Source organism: Schistocerca americana, chromosome 5 (genome assembly GCF_021461395.2).
Source record: "Schistocerca americana isolate TAMUIC-IGC-003095 chromosome 5, iqSchAmer2.1, whole genome shotgun sequence".
Classification (NCBI taxonomy): Eukaryota; Metazoa; Arthropoda; class Insecta; order Orthoptera; family Acrididae; genus Schistocerca; species Schistocerca americana.
Genome location: NC_060123.1, coordinates 401,176,460 through 401,196,699, shown reverse-complemented (window position 1 = coordinate 401,196,699; position 20,240 = coordinate 401,176,460). Strand labels below are relative to the sequence as shown.

The 20,240-nt window shown below is 45.4% G+C and overlaps 1 protein-coding gene across 1 annotated transcript in view; it reads right to left on the bottom strand.

Moving 5' to 3' along the window:
* Window positions 1-19,421, bottom strand: part of LOC124615520 (basigin) — a 102,255-nt gene extending 82,834 nt beyond the window's left edge. The window contains exon 1 of the mRNA XM_047143481.1: window positions 19,213-19,421. Coding sequence (XP_046999437.1) covers window positions 19,213-19,312 — 100 coding nt within the window. The 5' untranslated portion in view covers window positions 19,313-19,421. The remainder of the gene's footprint in view (window positions 1-19,212) is intronic.
* Between the last annotated feature and the right edge of the window lie 819 nt (window positions 19,422-20,240).

Below are 20,240 nucleotides of genomic sequence, written 5' to 3'. Positions count from 1 at the left end.
GCATGGAAGCAAACAGGCCTTGGTAGGTCACTGGAGGGAGTTTAAATCGTCTGCACAACCAAGGCACAAGGAGGGGCGATGAGCTCTGATTCGGCGTTCCATCACATCCGAGGTCTGATCATGTTGAGATCTGGCCAATTGGGGCAGCCAGCACATCAATTAACTCTCCATTGTGTTCCTTGAACCATTCCAATACACTCCTAACCTTGTGACATGGTGCATTACCTTGCTGAAAAATGCCACTGTTGTCAGGAAACATGTTCGTCATGACCATCACGATGCCTTGCACGAGCTCTGACAGACCCATGGATGCCTATGTGCATGTCCCCACAGCATAATGGAGCTGCTGCCAGCCTGTCTCCACCTCCCATCAGCATGTTTAAGGTATAGTGATTCATCAGACGATGCAACACACTGCCAACCAAACAGTAAGGTCATCGTTCCCTTGTTCACAGCTAAATAATTTCACAAGGGAAAGAAAAAAAGGAGATATACAGCACAATAACAGGAGAAAGGAACAACCAGAAGAATGACGGAAGAACAACCAACACTACAATGGACAAAACAGGAAACAAAAGGCACAGAGAGAAGCAAGAAACAGATACAGGGTGTCTACGTGGACAAGGAAACAAAATCCCAGATTTTTCCCATATTTCCCGGTTAAAAATACACTTTTTCCGTGTTAAGTGATACTATTCCTTGGCACTGTAAAACTCATCAATCCTTTGAATGTTTATGGTTTTATATACCGACGTAGAATTCCCCGCCACTTTAGAGAAAAAAACTCAGGGGGAACAAAAGCACGTTTTTAAACACCTTTGATGTGCAGCAATATGTACGCTGCATATTTTCGTATTACAGAGGTATAAATTCGAATTCCACCAAATACCGCATGTTACTTTCTGAAGCATTGAAATCGAGATTGCGATGCGCTTTTGTAAGCTACTCATCACTCATGTCACGTGATCTCGCCAGCTGATAACATAGGGCACGTGATGTAGTCAGCCAATAGCAAGATCACTCCTAAGTAGTGCGAAAGCACAAATAAGAAAAGTTAATGGTTTAAATTAATATACATAGCATTCACATATAATATTGGTCTCCAGGATTAATAAGCTGGAAGAGAAGCTAAGCTTCCACATATGTTTATCTTTTCTGCCCGTGATACACTTTAAGATACATCACACAAATGTGCCAGTAAAATTTTTAATAACGACGTTAATGTGTGCTGATCTGAGTTCGAAATTCTTCTAAATGGCCGTCCTCAAGGAGTTGATTTTTAAATCAGAGTCAAACACTTTGTTATTTACGAAATTCATCGTACATTCTCGCACATAGTTTATCTTGTTTTTAATGTATGTAACACTTTTCAAACCACCGTTCGCAATATTTTCCTGCTACCTGTTAGAAATAGGTTCGTTTCAGTAGTTGCAAGAGCGCCAGATAACAGTCGCCACCGCACGATGACGCAGGAAGGCCATATGTTCGTACGTGTAAAATAGTAAAAGTTCTTACATTAGGTCATAAAACAAACAAGGCATCAAAGGATACTTCAAGAGCATCAGAATTTCGTGAACCGTACTAAAATGCATAATTCGGCTTAAAATGCACATTCGTATGTCCAGATTCGGATGTAAATTTTCTTGGAGTACTAGTATTGTATTATCTCATGTTTGGTTCTTTATTATGGCATAATGTCATACGTGCACTTGAAATCAGCGAACAGTTTAAACCTGCCAACAGTGTGAAACTGAACAGTTCGTTTCAAATAAACTGACTGCCTCAGCAGAAAAGATTAATAAAAGCCAAATCTCTTCAGCAAACCGACGAAGATAACTTCATTGTTCTGCAAGGCGATTAATGCTTGACTGTCACAAAGGTGGAAATAAAATTTGAAACTAATGACATATTTTAGCCATCTGTAATTATGCGAACGTATTCAATTCATTTGATATCTCCTGGTCACAAAAATCAGTTTTATCATTTAACGTGAGAGCAATAAATGTAGAGGAAACAAAATCGCTGAACATAAACGCAGGTCAGGTGAAGACGACCCACCTCCCCACCGCTACTCAGACTGCTCTGTGCATCAGGCCCGGATTTACTATATTTCTGAACCGGGGCAATATTAGGTAGTGGCGCCAAGCCACACTTCTGTAACAAGAAGCGGGAGAAGGTACTACTCATACGCGACAACTACGCATGCCGAAGAGCCCGCCCGCAACTGCTCAAAGGAATCTAATTTGAACAGTTGTCACATCCCGCTCATCGGAGGTAATTTGTTATGAAGCATTGCATAGTCTTCCAAAAGTCTGACACATTTTGCTGTTGGCAGACGCTTGTATGAGCACTGTGTTTTGCTGTTGTATACGGCGCATTTCCTTTGCAACGTAAGTTTATTTTACATTCTTTTTTCTTTTCGTTCATGTTTCGTTGCAGCTGTGTTATTCTGCAGCAGCGGGGTACAGTAATATCTTGTTAGAGTATCGGTTCTTACCACTCAAAATCACAAAAATTTAACTGAAAGCTAAAACAATGAAAAATTCACGGGTTTTTCCTGGTTTTCTCCCGGATGAAAAAATTCCTGGGTTTTTCCCGGATCTCCCGATTGTCCCGGGTCGTATACACCCTGAGATAGAAGAGGAAAAAGAAGACAGCACATGACTGTGACTGACCGACCACAATAATAAAAAGGAAAGGCCAGCCTCTCGGCGACACATTAAAACATCCACCATAAAAGCATTAGCATGGAGAACACAAAGGGACAAAGGACTTGCACTAAAACATATCTGATAAACCCACCGTCACATATAAAACATAAAACTAAATTAGCCGATGAGGCGTTGCCAGCTACAATTAATGGCAACGAGTCCAGTAACTGAAAAGTCCGTCACAGGGCAGCCAAAGGACAGCTCACCAAGATATGGGCCACTGTCGGCCAGGCACCGCACTAACATTAAGGTGGGTCATCACGGTGCAGGAGGTAGCTGTGTGTCACCAAAGTGTGGCCAATGCGGAGCCAGCATAGGACCACAGAGTCTCTGCCAGTGGCCTGCATGGAGATCTGCCACACATTCGTAGTCTCCTTGTTGTGCGTGCTGAGGTTATACCATTTCATCTCCCAAAGCCACAAAACCTTGTGGCATAGTACTGAATGCAGGTCAGTTGCAGAGCAGCCAATCTCCATAAGCAGTTTCTGTGCGCGCCTGAAGGCCGACCCACGCGTTCGCACGCGTAGCCGGTGACGGGGTAACGCGTAATTCCCCGCCCAGGGTAGACATTTAAGGCACGCACGTACCCCCTGGTAAAGGCCAGGCCCAGGGAGGGGTGATTGCCTGAGCTGATACCTTCTGAACATGCCGATTGGTCCCTCCGTCTGTTTCTCGGGAGGTGTGACCTGAGATGTAAACATTCACCTCAGGCGGGAGTGCCCTCTGAGAGGGTCCCCACAAGGAAGGAGCGCTCCATCGGAGACGCTGGCAATCATGGGTGATTCCTCCGCAATGGATTTCACTCCATCTCTCTCGACTTCTGCCCAAAAACGGAAACTTGACCAGCCACCAGTGACAAAAGTACTACCGCCTGCCCCACAGTTCCTCGTCGTTTCTCGATCTGAGGACGGAAAGGATTTTTCCTCTGTCAACCCTTTCGTTATCCAGAAGGGCGTAGATGCCATAGCCGGATCTATCAAATCTTGTACCAGGTTGCGTAACGGTACCTTATTACTAGAAACAGAGCGCCTTGCTGGCACAAAAACTGCTTCGGGCCACACTCCTGTACACGTTCCCTGTCTGGGTGGAGGCTCACCGAACTTTGAATTCGTCTCGTGGTGTGGTCTATACTAGATCCCTCGACGGATTGACTGACGAGGAGATTCAATCTTTCCTCGCTGAGCAGGGCGTGACGGCTGTCCATAGGGTCATGAAAAAGGGCAACAATGACCTTGTACTGACCCGGACACTTTTCTTGACCTTTGATAGTGTTAAGCTGCCATCGCGCATCAAGGCGGGCTACGAGGTTATTTCTGTTCGCCCCTATGTCCCGACACCTACGCGCTGCTACCAGTGTCAGCGTTTCAATCACACTCGACAGTCTTGTTCTAATGCGGCTAAATGTGTCACTTGTGGCAGGGATGCCCATGAGGGTGACTGTCCACCTCCGTCTCCTCGTTGTGTGAACTGTCAGGGTGACTATGCCGCATCCTCCCGCGACTGTCCTGTCTATAAGGAAGAACGCTGTATCCAAGAAATTCGGGTCAAAGAGAAAGTGTCCACCTCGGCTGCTCGCAAGCTATTGGCTAGTAGGAAGCCCACGCTGCTCCCAGCGGGGAAATACAGTACTGTCCTCGCCTCTCCTCGGGCTACCAGGGAGGTGGCAACCCAGACATGCAATCTGACCTTCAGCACAACGGTCGTCCGTTTGGCCAGTGCTAAGATCGCGCGGTCGACGTCTCCTCTTCCTCCCATCACCCCACAGACACCAGCCCCTTCATCAGCTTCTGCTAAGACGAAGACCCAGAAGTCAGATGCACAGGCCTTCAAGAAGGAACCGTCCCGTGCAGACTTCCTACGTACCTCGACCTCCCAGCCATCGACTGGTACTTCCACCAAACGACCTTCCAAGAAGGCTCATAGGAAGCACAGTTCTCCTTCTCCGCCACGGCGCATTTCTTCTCCTGCGCCACCCAGCGGTTGCCGCCCCAGGCCGTCATCCGTTTCGCCCGGCCGCACTGCTGGTAGCCGAACATCTGGCCGTTCACCGGCGGAGGAAGCTCCCCCTCCCGGCCATCTTACCAAGATGGCCGATGAACCTATAGAACCAATGGACGATGACTGTCCACCTACTGATAGCGGCGGCAGTGCTCGCTCGAAGCCAGGCCCTCAGCGGCCTTCGAGGTGACCCCTTCTTTCATCTTCCTTTTCTTCTTACGATGGCACTTATTCACTGGAATATTTGCAGCATTCGCTCCAACCGAGAGGACTTGAAGTTGCTGCTCCGCTTGCACCGTCCACTCGTCGTAGCCCTCCAGGAAACGAAGCTACGCCCATGCGATCAAATTGCCTTGGCACACTACACCTCTGTGCGTTTTGACCTACCCCCTGTGGTGGTATCCCAGCTCATGGAGGGGTTATGTTGCTGGTCCGGGATGATATTTACTACGATCCCATCACGTTGCACACCGGCCTGCAGGCAGTTGCCATCCGCATTACTCTCCCCACTTTTACATTTTCCATTTGTACCATTTACACTCCATCGTCGTCTGCCATTACCAGGGCAGACATGATGCAACTTATTGCTCAGATACCTGCACCATTTTTGTTAACTGGAGACTTCAATGCCCACCATACCCTTTGGGGCTCTCCAGCATCCTGCCCGAGGGGCTCCCTGTTAGCAGACCTTTTCAACCAGCTCAATCTTGTCTGCCTCAATACTGGCGCCCCCACTTTTCTTTCGGACACATCTCACACCTATTCCCATTTAGACCTCTCTATATGTGCTCCCCAACTTGCAAGCCGGTTTGAGTGGTATGCACTTTCTGATACATATTCGAGCAACCACTTCCCGTGTGTTATCCATCTCCTGCAGCATACCCACTCTCCGTGCTCATCTAGTTGGACCATCTCCAAAGCAGACTGGGGGCTCTTCTCTTCCAGGGCGACCTTTCAGGATCAAACCTTCACAAGCTGCGATCGTCGGGTCGCACACCTCACGGAAGCCATTCTCAGTACTGCTGAATATTCCATCCCTCACCCTACTTCTTCTCCATGTCACGTACCGGTCCCCTGGTGGACCGCAGCATGTAGAGACGCTTTACGTGCTCGTCGATGTGCTTTACGCACCTTTAAACGCCACCCTACAGTGGCGAATTGTATCAATTATAAACGATTACGTGCACACTGTCGTCGTATTATTAAAGAAAGCAAGAAAGCCAGCTGGGCTGCTTTCACAAGCACCTTCAACAGTTTTACTCCTTCTGTTGTCTGGGGTAGCCTGCGCCGGCTATTTGGCACTAAGGTCCACTCACCAGTTTCTGGCTTGACGGTCGCGAATGACGTCCTTGTGGCCCCTGAGGCTGTCTCCAATGCCTTCGGCCGCTTTTTTGCAGAGGTTTCGGGCTCCGCTCATTACTATCCTGCCTTCCTCCCCCGCAAACAGGCAGAGGAGGCTAGGCCACCTAACTTCCGCTCCTCGAATCGTGAAAGTTATAATGCCCCATTCACCATGCGGGAACTCGAAAACGCACTTGGCCGATCACGGTCCTCCGCTCCAGGGCCTGATTCTATTCATATTCAGATGCTGAAGAACCTTTCTCCTGCGGGTAAAGGTTTTCTTCTTTGTACTTACAATCGCATCTGGATTGAGGGACATGTTCCCGCATGGTGGCGCGAGTCTTGTTGTCCCGATCCCCAAGCCGGGGAAGGACAAGCACTTGCATTCCAGTTATCGACCCATCTCGCTTACCAGCTGTGTCCATAAAGTGATGGAGCGAATGGTTAACTCCCATTTGGTTTGGCTGCTCGAATCTCGACGCCTACTTACCAATGTACAATGTGGATTTCGTAGGCGCCACTCTGCTGTTGACCATCTGGTTACTTTGCCGACCTTCATTATAAAGAACTTCTTGCGGAAGCCCCCGACCGCGGCTGTGTTCTTTGATTTGAAGAAGGCTTACGACACCTGTTGGAGGGCGGGCATTCTTCGCACCATGCATACATGGGGCCTTCGCGGTCGCCTCCCTCTTTTTATTCGTTCCTTTTTAATGGATCGACAGCTCAGGGTACGTGTGGGTTCTGTCCTGTCAGACACCTTTCGCCAGGAGAATGGGGTGCCACAGGGCTCAGTTTTGAGCATCGCTCTCTTCGCCATAGCGATCAATCCAATAATGGATTGCCTCCCAGCTGATGTATCAGGCTCCCTTTTCGTGGACGATTTTACCATCTATTGCAGTGCGCAGCGTACGTGTTTCCTGGAGCGCTGTCTTCAGCGTTCTCTTGACCGTCTTTACTCCTGGAGTGTCGCCAATGGCTTTCGTTTTTCTGCCGAGAAGACGGTCTGTATTAACTTCTGGCGCTACAAAGAGTTTCTCCCACCGTCCTTACGACTCGGTTCCGTTGCTCTCCCATTTGTGGAGACAACAAAATTTTTAGGTCTTACATTTGACAGGAAACTTAGCTGGTCTCCACATGTGTCATATTTGGCTGCCCGTTGTACCCGTTCTCTAAATGTCCTTCGTGTTCTCAGTGGTATGTCGTGGGGAGCGGATCGAACCGTCCTACTTTGCCTATATCGGTCGATCGTCCGCTCCAAGCTGGATTATGGGAGCTTCGTATACTCCTCTGCACGGCCGTCCATCTTACGCTGCCTCAACTCGATACAACATCGGGGTTTACGACTTGCGATCAGAGCGTTTTATACTAGTCCCGTCAAGAGTCTTCATGCTGACGCTGGTGAATTGCCACTCACCTACCGGCGCGATATACTGCTTTGTCGGTATGCCTGTCGGCTACTGGCAATGCCCAACCACCCGTCTTATCGTTCCTTTTTTGATGACTCTCTCGACCGTCAATACGGGTTGTATGTCTCTGCCCTGCTACCCCCTGGAGTTCGCTTTCGTCGCCTCCTTCAACACCTTAATTTTTCACTCCCTGCAACCTTTCGAGTGGGCGAAAGCCACCTTGGCTCCAGGCTCAGGTTCGCGTCCACCTTGACCTCTGCTCCCTCCCAAAGGAGGTTACCCCCAGTTCAGTCTACCACTCCCGTTTTCTTCGAACTTCGTTCGAAGTTCATTAATATGACCTTCATTAATACAGATGGCTCTAAGACCAATGACGGGGTCGGGTGTTCTTTTATTGTCGGGGCACAAAGTTTCAAATATCGGCTCCATAGCCATTGTTCGGTCTTCACAGCCGAGCTCTTTGCCCTCTACCAGGCTGTTCTTTACATCTGCCGCCACCGACATTCTGCATATGTCATCTGCTCAGATTCCCTGAGCGCCATCCAGAGCCTCAGTGATCCGTACCCGGTTCACCCTTTCATGCACCGGATCTAACGCTCTCTTCAGCAGCTGGTGGACGTCGGTTCTCCTGTTAGCTTTATGTGGGTTCCTGGCCGTGTCGGTATCCCTGGGAACGAAGCTGCAGATGCCGCGGCCAAGGCTGCGGTCCTCCAGCCTCGGACAGCTTCTTGTTGTGTCCCTTCGTCAGATTGTAGCAGGGTCATTTGTCGGCGCATTTTATCGCTGTGGCATGCCGATTGGGCTGCACTTACAGACAACAAGCTTCGGGCTTTGAAACCTCTTCCTGCGGCTTGGACGTCCTCCTCACGCCTTTCTCGGCGGGAGGAGGTAGTTTTGGCCCGGTTACGAATTGGACACTGCCGGTTCAGCCATCGCCATCTGCTGACGGCTGTGCCGGCGCCGTTCTGCCCATGTGGGCAATTGCTGACGGTCCGCCACATTTTAACGTCCTGTCCGGATTTTAACACACTGCGTCTTGATCTTGGCCTGCCATGTACTCTAGATGCCATTTTAGCGGATGACCCACGAGCAGCTGCTCGCGTTCTTCATTTTATCAACTTGACAACCCTCTCTAAGGACATTTGATTATGCTATTTTTTTTAATCCTGTGCCTGTCCGTCTGTCTTTTATCGTGTTTTCCGTTCCGTTGCTGTTTTAAACTCGACTCGCGGTGCATTCCTAACGTAGTCTGGGCGCTAATGACCGTTGAAGTTGTGCGCCCTAAAACCACAAAAAAAACACGGGCATCGGGACTCCTGGCAATGGCCGTCCTGCCTGGTGGCATCCTGAGGCTGAGTGGTGCCTGTGGGGAGGTCGCCTGGTCAAAGTGAGTGGCACCATGAAGTGTAATATGTCATCTCTTGCTGATGGTCTGTCGCCAGCAGTCTGTAAGTGGGCAAAGTTTAACTTCACTGCTAAGAAATATGACCCCAAATTGTTCCCCTCCCTGGCCACACCATGGGAGTAACACCAGGCTGAGGATGGCAGAGAATCTTATTTGCCATGGTACTTCGTATGTTTGCAAGTTGATGGGGAATCTTTCATGTCCATGAAATCTGTTTTCATGGAGCAAGGGCAGTCCCTTGGTTGTCACTGGAAGTTACTGAAGCAATTAAGGAGCGTTGGTGAGCTTTACAGCTGTATAGGTGGCACCTTTTCCTGGAGCACGTCATACCCTTTAAACAGCTCTGTGCCCACATTTGCCAACTTACCAAATGACAGAAGCAGGAGTGTTGGGAGAGCTGTCTCGACCATTGGGTGCCATATGTCACCTTCCCAATTCTGGGGAAAGATCAAACATGTCTTCAGGTACCAGAGTACCAGACCCCAACAGGTGTTCCCCCCCCCCCCCAAAGCACTCTCAAACGGCGGCTGTAAGGGAAAGTTCTCTCGTTCACTAGATGCCACAGTGAATCCTATAACACCCCATTTACAGAGTGGGAGCTCCTCAGTGCCCTTGCACATTGCCCCGACACTGCTCCTGGGCGATATCGGATCCACAGTCAGATGATTAAACATCTCTCATCTGACTACAAGTGCCATCTCCTCTTCATCTTCAACCAGATCTTTTGCGATGGCATGTCTCCAGTGGAATGGCGGGAAGACACCATCATTCCGGTGCTCAAACCCGGTAAAAACCTGCTTGATGTGGATAGCTATCGGCCAACATTCTTTGTAAGCTGCTGGAATGTATGTGTCAATGGTTGAGTTGGGTCCTGGAGTCACGTGGCCTACTGGCTTCATGTCAGGGCGGCTTCCACGAGGGTTGCTCTACCACTGATAATCTCGTGTCCCTCGAGTCTGCCATCCGAACAGCTTTTTCGAGATGCCAACATCTTGATTTACGAAAAGCTTGTGACACCACCTGCCGACATCATATCCATGCCACATTATACGAGTTGGGTCTGAGACCCACTCCAGATTTTTATCCAAACTTTCTTGTTGCTTCTTACTTTCTGTGTCCAAGTTGGTGCTTCCCATAATTTCCCCCTGTATCCAAGAGAATGGGGTCCCACAGGGCTCTGTATTCTCTTTCAGTGGCCATTAATGGTGTAGCAGCAGCTGTAGGGCCATCCGTCTCGCCCTCTCTGTATGCAGACGACTTAAGCATTTCGTATTGTTCCACCAATACTGGTGTTGCTGAGTGGCGCCTACAGGGATCCGTCCAAAATGCGGTCATGGGCTCTAGCCCATGATTTCCAGTTTTTGTCCGCAAAGTCGTGTGTTATGTGCTTCTGTCGGTGTTTTACCATTCATCTGGAACCAGAACTTTACCTCAGTGACGATCCACTCACTGTAGTGAAGACATATTTATTCTTACGACTGGTTTTAGATGCTTGATTGACTTGGCTTTGTCAGCTCCAGTGGATGTGCTGGCAGCACTTCAGTGCCCTCCGCTGCCTGGGCATCACCAACTCGGGTGCATATCACTCAGCAGCAGCAGCAGCAGCTGTACAGAGTCCTTGTTCAATCTTGCCTTGACTATGGGGGCATGTGGTTTATGGTTCAGTAGTGCCCTCAGTGTTGGATTTACTTGACCCATTGCACCACTGGCATTTCCCTAGTGACAGGACCTTTTAGGATGAGTGTGGTGACCATTGTCTTAGTGGAGGCTGGAGTCCCTCCATTGAAGGTTAGGTGTGCACACCTGCTCACCAGTTACGTTGCACACATTTTTAGTTCTCCTGCTCATCCAAATTAGTCTCGTTTTCCCACCCACGGCAGTTGATCTCCCACATCAGCGGACCAGATCAGGGCTTAAAATTGCAGTTCTCATCCGATCACTTTTATCTAAACTGGAGTCCTTGCCTTTACCACCTAAACCTGAGGTCCATTCACGTAAACCTCCATGGTGTACACCTTGGCTACAGCTTCACCTGGACCTTTCCCATGGCCCTAAGGACAGTTAACCCCACTGCTCTCCATTGCCACTTCATCTAGATTCTTGACTTGTACTGAGACCATGAAGTGGTTTACATTGACGGCTCGATGGCTGAAGGTCACATCAGCTTCGCGTATGTCCATGGAAGACACATTGAACAGCATTCCTTGCTTGATAGCTGCAGTGTTTTCACTGCAGAGCTGGAGGCTGTATCTTGTGCTCTTCAGCACATCTGTTCATACCAACCCCTTTCTGTAGTGGATGTTTAAGTCTTCCTTCTGCTTTTAGTTTCTCCAATTTTATGACTTTCGTTCCCATTGCTGCTTGTTTCCATTTTCGGTTTTTTACTGTTTCCTAAGTCACGGACTGGGCACTAATGACCATAGCAGTTTTGTGCCCTAAAACCAAAACAAAAACAAAAAACATCTGTTCATACCCTGGGGAGTCGTTTCTTCTGTGTACTGATGCCTGAGCAGCCTACGAGCTATTGACCAGTGCTGCCCTCGTCATCCTTTGGTAGTGACCATCCAGGAGTCCATCTATGCCCTGGAACAGTCCAGTTGTTCAGTGGTGTTTGTCTGGACCCCAGGTCACTTTGGAATCCCAGGCAATGAACTTGCAGACAGGCTGGCCAAACAGGCTATGTGGAAAGAGAGAGAGAGAGAGGGGGAGAGAGAGAGAGAGAGAGAGAGAGAGGGGGGAGAGAGAGAGAGAGAGAGAGAGAGAGAGAGAGAGAGAGAGAGAGAGAGAGAGAGAGAGAGAGAGGACAGACTGTCTCAAACGCCGAGGCGGAGACCAGTGAAGGCAAGGAGAAGAAGGCAATGAGAAGGCAAGGAGAAGAAGACAAGGGAAAGAGTAAGGAAGACAGTGAGATGGAGAAGAGCAAAGAAAGGAACCAACCAAAGGAAGGAAGAAACGAGAAGTGAAAAAGCAAAATGACCGCAAATAGAAGTTGTGGAACCGTCCGTCTCCGGATGCAGGCGCTAACTACCCCCTTGAGGGGGAGGGACGCCTTTTAGTTGCCTCTTACGACAGGCAGGAATACCTCGGGCCTATTCTAATCCCCGGACCCGCAGGGGGGCCGATGCCCCTGTGAGATGGACTCCATCGCATGTGTGAGGAGTTAATGGTGCAGGCATCAGCAGAGTTATCCCTGTGTTGTCAGGGGGCTACAAGCAACACGGTACATGGCAGCCCCACCACAACGGACTGGCTGCCGTGCTGGCTATGAGATGCAAAGAATTCCACGGTCATCGTTGGCACACAAAACGACAGTGCATAGTGGGTGGAGGAAAACGCACCCATGAAGGTGTCCTTGTCCCAGAGATGGAGAGTTAGCGGGACTCCAATGCGACGACGAGAAAGTGGGCTAAAGATCTCAATGCCTGATGGACCCGATGCACCATGTAAGGCACCCTTCCGCAGTTTGTTCACTCTTCAGGGAAATTTATAAAGATTGAGGTCAAACCTGACAGGCGACCATCACAAAGGCCGAAACGTGTTTGACTCCTTTTAGCCGCCTCTTACAACAGGCAGGAATTGCTCGGGCCTATTCTAATCCCTAGACCTGCAGGGGGACCATCTATTTTTTAGCTGTGCAAGCAGTAATCCCAGGACAGGAGAATGCAATAATCCAGCTGGAGACTAAAAATCGCATGTGTGACCAGCTCTAGAATACTGCTTAAAGTTGTGGGACCCATACCAGACAGATCTAATGGGGGATACTGAACATGTATGGAGAAGGGCAGCATGAATTGTCACAAGTTTGTTTAATCCACGGGAGAGTGTCAAAGGGATCCTGAAGGAAGCGAACTGGAAGACTATGAAGACATATGGAAACTATGCCGAGTAAGTCTATTAATAAATTTTCAAGATACAGTTTGAAATGATTACTTTAGGAATACACTAGAAGCCCATACATATCACTCACATACGACTCAAAAATAAGATTGAAGTAACTACTGCACACATGGAAGGATCTAACAATAATTGTTCACATGCTCCATATGTCAGTGGAATAGGAAGAAACCCCAATAACTGGTACAATGGGACATACCCTCTGCCATGCACTTCATAGTGGTTTGCAGAGTGTAGATGCAGAAGTGGGTGCTTTTGTGCACAAAGTTACAGTCACCTGAAGTTTTGATAGTCGTGGAATGTTTTATTGCCATGATGTAACAACAACACATGAATAACTGGATAACACTACAGGGATGTTCCAAAAACTTTGCAAGCCTATGTCAGCTTGACCACATCTGTGGAAGTCTGGATGCTGAATCATGATAATGCATACCCACGTACTGCAAATGTTCAGTAAAAACAGTTTGTAAACAATGTGAAAATTATCCCTCACCCTCCCAATAGACTGGATTTTGGCCTGTGTGAATTTTCTATTCCCTAACCTAAATGAACACCCTTGTGGGAGGCATTTTCATTCATCAGAAGCAGTAATCCAAGCAGCAGAGGAAATTCTGAAGGACCTTTCAGAAAGTAGTTTCCTGCACATCTTTGCCAACTCGCAGAAACATTGGAACAACTGCACTGGATCAAAAGGAACCTTTTTGAGAAGGACCATCAAACTAAGATTTTCTATTTTTTACTTGTGAAAAGTAACAATGAAAGTGCACTGGTCTGGAGGAGAGCTCAACCATTTTCCTGAATGGTTAATAGGCTTTTCGAAGATAATGGAGTTATCTATAATCAAATATTACGACAGAAGCTGTGTAAATATTCAGTCAGATCTTGATAAGATTTCAAAGTGGTGCAGAGGTTGGTAACTTCCTTTGAATGTTGAGATGTGTAAACTTTTAGTCTTTACAAAATAAAAAGCAGTACCCCATGACTATAATATCAATGAGTAATTGAATTGGCCAACGCCAAATACTTGAGTAACACTTTGTAGGGATATGAAATGGAATGATCCCATAGGTTCAGTAGTTGGTAAAGCAGAAGACAGACTTTGGTTTTGGTAAAATACTGGCAAAGTCCAATCAGTCTACAAAGTAGATTGCTTACAAATCACTTGTGCGACCAGTTCCAGAGTACTGCTCCAATGTTTAGAACCTGTACCAGATAGGGCTAAATGGATGTTTAACACAGAAAGAAGAGCAGCACGAATCGTCACAGGTTTGTTAAATCTGTGCAAATGTCACAAAGATACATGAGGAATGAAACAGACTAAGATAGACATGCACTATCATGAGAAAGTCTTGAAAATTTCAAGAACCAGTTATAAATTATGACTGTAAGAATATATTATCCTCTATGTATCCCTCACATACAGATTGTGAGGGTAAGATTTACACACACACACACACACACACACACACACACACACACAGGCATTCAAACAATCATTCTTCCCACATGCCAGACGAACTAAACAGGAAGGAACCCTTGTAACTGGTACAATTGGACATACCCTCTGCCATACACCTTACAGTGGTTTACAGAGTACATACCGGGTGATCAAAAAGTCAGTATAAATTTGAAAACTTAATAAACCACGAATAATGTAGGTAGAGAGGTAAAAACTGACGAAAATTAGAACAAAAAAAGTTCACAAAATGTCAGACAGATGGCGCTGGACAGCAAATCATCAGTGACTGCGCATGACAATCTTGTATAAAAGGAGCTGTAATGAGAGAGAGAGAGAGAGAGAGAGAGAGAGAGAGAGAGAGAGAATCAGATGCACCAGCAGTCGCAGTATGTTGACGTTACCTGATAAGGCGCTTTTAGTGAAGCTGTATTGTCAGAATGGGGAATGTGCTAGTTCAGCGTTACGATCCTATGGCATGGGAAGGGGATTCGAACAGGTAAAGGTCCGTTGACAAATGCAGCTGTGGCAAGAATGATTTCGAAGTTCGAAGCTACGGGTTGTTTAGACGACAGACCCCGTAGTGGCCGACCGAGCCCAAGGCGTAATGCTGCTGAGACAGTTCAGGAAGAAATGGAAACTGTAGCGGGTTTGTCTATGCACGGGGAAGTCTTCGCTCGTGCACTCTCACATCGCACCGGCATTCCATACACTACTGTTTGGTTGGCACTGAGGCGTACCCTCCGATGCTGTCCGTGCAAAATCCATTGGCATCATGAACTGTTACCTGGCGATTTAGTGAAGCGGAGGGCATTTGCCGTGTGGGCGTTTCAAAGGATGGCAGAAGATGACGATTGGTTGAGTTACGTGTTGTGGACCGACGAAGCTCATTTCACGCTCCGAGGGTCTGTCAACGCCCACAACTGCAGAATTTGGGCTATCGAAAATCCTAGAACTGTCGAAACTCCATTGCACGACGGGAAAGTCACGATATGGGTTGGATTTACCACATCTACCGTTATCGGGCCTTTATTCTTCGAGGAAATGCGTGATTCGTTAAAATTAAAAATTGTGCACCTGCCGAGTATTGAATCCTGCACTTCCTGCATGCAAAGCTGTTGTGCTATCCAATAGACCACGCAACAGGACTTTTTTGAATACGTGTCACGAAATTCCGAATTTTTTCGTTTCGTCTATTACTCGTAAATGAGAGCTCACAAGGATGAATGGCTGCAGTGTACGATATATTGGATCTTAACCTACCTCACCATACAGATAGTTTCAAAACGTGAGTCATACCGTTGACGACTTCTTCTAAGTCATACTGACGTGCAATATGAAACTAATTTGTCATTCTGGAATAAATGACGGTAATGTAATCAGTAGAAAATTGCTACATAGTCATGCTCCCAAACTTGAGTGGACGGCATCCTCTTAACCATAAGGGAATGGATACTGGTAATTTATAAGAAAACCAACGCCAAACGTTAATCTAATGCTCGTGAGTTTAGCCTCTTAACCAAGTTCTGTTTAAGGCCACTCACAAGAATAATCCAAGTAGAAATGACATGAAAACCAATACGAAGTTATCAAACACCCAAGAAAACATTTGTCGAGCTTTAATACGAAAAAAATACTATACAGTAGTTTACCAATTCTTTCAAATAGCTAAGATTTCAGAAATAGGCGTGCACTCGCTAACTTGCTATTTGTTTCGATTCTCTCGTCACTCAAAATCGGTCACAAATTATCAACGAGCGCAAAATTTCTTAAATCTTACTATCTAGATTCCCCAAACTCTTTCCAAAAAGGGAATGCTCTATAGGAATATTTCTCCGTGTTTCTACTTAACTAGGCAGCTGTACATGAACTGCGGTCCACGACTGGCGAATAAAACATTACTCCACAAACATTCAGCATTTTATTTTTCATTTTGGTAAAGTTCACAAGTTACCCCGAACGATTTTTATTAGTCCACAGACCATTTCACAATGCACGGATTTATAATCACATTTCTTACACTGATTAACATCGTATTTTGCATCTATGTTGGTAGAGCTTGTAGGAACGCATAACTGCTTTGACAGGCAATAAATTTCACAAAGTGTTAAGGTTTGGGGGATATGCATACTTTCAGTCACTTGCGAGGAGAATTAGATGTTTGCTTCAACCTGCTGAGATGTCACCAGAGTGTGATTATCCACAGTAAATTTTAAACACAGATGACGCAATCAAGCATTTTGCAAGTATTTTTACTATGGTAGTTGGATTGTTGTTCATCGGTGAAACTGTAATAACAAATACACTGACACGTGCTGGCGTTATGTTGAGTTTGACAAATTGGGTCACTCCGTAGTTAATACTTTTGTGATAAAAGTTCTTACCGTGATCAGATCCACGTAAGCAAAGAGATCTAAAAGTTGTCACCAAACAGTACTGACTTGAGGGGAAAAAAATACTTCGACACTTGCACAATACAACTATGTACCCATTTTCCGACAATTTTCACCATAAATGATCTGAATGATCCTAATGAATGTCACAAATCACCTTCACAGCAAGGATGGTTGAGAGATCTGTTGATAATCTAATTCCATTTTACGTAGCAGAGTTCGGCGAAATCCACTGACCGTGGAGAGTCACTGTTCGAAATTCAGCTGAAGGCTACATTTTACGAGTACTGTTAAAGGTAGTTGACTTAACATGGGCATCCATTATAATGTTAGGAAATGACAGTTCAGTCCATGCAGAGTTTGTGACGCACATGCAAATGCCTTTAAGTTTAGATTCCGTCAACTCAAGCCAAATTCCTGTTAAGATTGGTAAAAACCGGTAGCATCCAGCTGACTCTTCGCGCCGGCGCAGTACGATCAATTTAATCTTTTCGTTACGTGCCACAAAACAATATCTCGGTAACAGACACGAGAATACTGTATTTTTAAGCTGAACGCGCACTGCGTAGGTAACACGTAACAGAACCTTTCACTCCAGCTGCATTATTAATCCACTAGCATAAGTTTCCTCCCACAAACCGCACTTTTGACACATTTGTTGTGTTCTCTACTGCCGCAACGCCTCTGCTACGCGACAACCCACTGTAGAAGTGGATACGCACTACTTAAGAACATTACAAAGCATCTATACCACAATGTTGCTAGCGTAGTGTAAGTGGGTGGGTATAACCTCTTTAATTTCAACCGTCATGATTGCACTTTTATTGGGAAATGTCCGGGGAACCTAGAAGGTTACAGCGATAAATGAAATTATTTTTAATGCTAAAATGACACAAACATGCAGTTAACTGGCACTAGCAAAACAGTCAATAATTAGTTTCGTTTTAAGCTGAATGAAGAGTTCAAAAGGTACATGTTCAATACAAACGTTAAACTGTGGCAAGTCCGATTAATTTGTTAAGGCACTGCAAAGTGGAAATCTTGGATTCAAAAGTCTTACCACTCAAAACAGTGAGGTTGTGAGAATTATTATGAAAAGTACTGCATCTGTAAGTTCCAGAGTGAAATGCACGTGCATGCGTTACATTAAGGTGAAAGAAAATCCTTCCATTTGCTTCTTTTTTGTACATAGTGTAATTCTTGTCCGAATCGATGATGACTTTCACACCATTGACCGTAGATACATGGTCAAATTTGATAGTGTAGCCATCTTTTTGCCATTTTATTGCATCAAATACTGAAGCTTCACACACTATCGTGAATGGGCAGCCTTCAAAGACGTGATGATTACCCTGATATTTAACTGGTGGGTAGCCTGAATAAAACATTAACAAACTGTAACTGCAAACAGTTACACGAATATCAAATGTTCATTATCAGGACTTTATATCGAAAGCACGATTCTTAGAAAATCGCAGGATTACAGTAATTTATCAAACAATTTCATACTTGAAAATACCACAAACATAACTGCATTCACAAAGCCTTACGATTTTGCAATCCAAAACCGATTACTTACACACAAACAGTTGCATCTCTCTGGTGAAAAGGGCTCCCCATGTTTTAGTAATAGGGAAAAGTTATCGAAAAAACTGCAGCCTTGTTTGTATTATATACACAATGAAATTTTCATTTAATTCAGGATTTTCATACGAACATTAGACCAATAATTTTCACAAAAAATATTCAAAAATTGCACAGCTTTAATGTGAAAACCAAATCGGAAACTTAGCACTACTCTGAACCATGAGAATCAAATTACCATTTAAATTTAATCACAATTCCTTCACGGTCTTTAATTCGGGAACTGACACCAAGCATTCAACGACAGAAGACCATACTGTGTGTTCTGAAACTAGTCTCTTAGTGTTCGGTGTCAGTCTATTAGAAACTGAATTGAACACTGAATTAATCATACAAAAGGGAATTGGGACAGACGCCTGTATCTCTGCATATCAGACTAAGGCATCCAAATTAAGCAGGCAACTAACACATGCCACAAACGAAAAAGTATATTCAAATGTAAAAATCTTTACCATTATAAGTGTTTACCTCAGATTACAAACCCTACGTGAAACAGTTTAGCATTGATATTTTCATAACTCCCACTGTGTCTAACGAACTTCAGGAGCTACATTCTAACGACACCAGACAGTGAAATCTGTATGTGTCAAGAATAGGCTACTTTCTTGGCACCGACACCCAAATGGTAGCTAATCAATCCACTGCAGAGAAAGTTGTCATAGTGGCTGATCCTATCATTAAAATCGTAAGTTCTCGACCGAGTTTGCGCTTAACATTAGGGTGATGGAAGGAAGGGACGAGAAGGGAATTCTCTGCCATATTATGGTAATGAGAACTGACTCACGTAACACTTAAAAATAACCTTCAAATCGAGGACGACTACGCGTAGAGACTGCTCCTCACAACAGAGCTGTCACAGTCTACTTTTAACACTGTACTATCACCACATACAATTAAAACATTTAAAAACACATTTATTAATATTAACCCATTACACTTAAAAGAGTATCAAAAGACTTACCTGCTGCTCTTGTAGACACTATATTGGATACAAAAATTAACAGAAGGCTTAGGAAACTGTACCTAAGTATACAGTTCCTGTACTTTAACGTTAATATCATGATAATATTGCTATAACTAACTCCAACGTGCCTACACTTCACAAACCCAGCCCACAACAATTTTACACTCTACCGCAAGATGGCGTTGAGAGACACTAACTATCTAATCGGGCACAGAGTACAAGGCAAAAATAGACCAAAACCAGAGATTTTATAACACAGCAATACTGTCAAAGATATCGCATACAGTATCAAAGACGCCACACGGCCTCAGTAGTTTATTGTTTGGAAGTAGTGATGGGCTAAACTGCGATTTTCCGATATCAGTGATTTCTGTGAATGCTACTTTTCAGTATCTGTTATTCTTAACTGTGATTTGTCGCAGTTAAGAGTCGCAGTTAAGGAACCTAAGTCGCGTATCCCTCCGCCACTGCTATTTCTGCTACTTCCGCGATTTCCGCGACTTCTGCTACTTCTGCGATTTCTGTGACTTCTGCGATTTCTGTGACTCCTGCGATTTCTGCGACGTACCACCGTATGAAAAAGTTACATCTGTCCACACAGAAAATTGGATCTCAACAAACCTGTCATTGGTAAGTATGTTTTATGTTTATTCTTCCGTTGGCTTTAATTTTGTATTAAAGAAACAACAGTGAAAATATTAATAGTGTAATTAATATGTAAGTAGCCGCACAGTACCGTAATAGTTCGTGTTTAGAAAATGAATTCTAACATATTGTTATGTTCATAGGTACCTGAACTACATTTCAGCCACTCAGTAAAGTGATAATTCAAAATATCATTGTCAACAGATCTGAAGAAATTGCCAGTCTTTAGACCGTTTTCGTCAGACGAGAGGTTAGTTTCTAAGCGTTTTGATGGACTTAATTACTTCATTGAGATCGTTCTTGCGAATGTGATATAGCAAATATTAGCAATCTACTCTGTCAATTATATTGCTAGTAAAGTGACAGCAAAAATTGTTTAA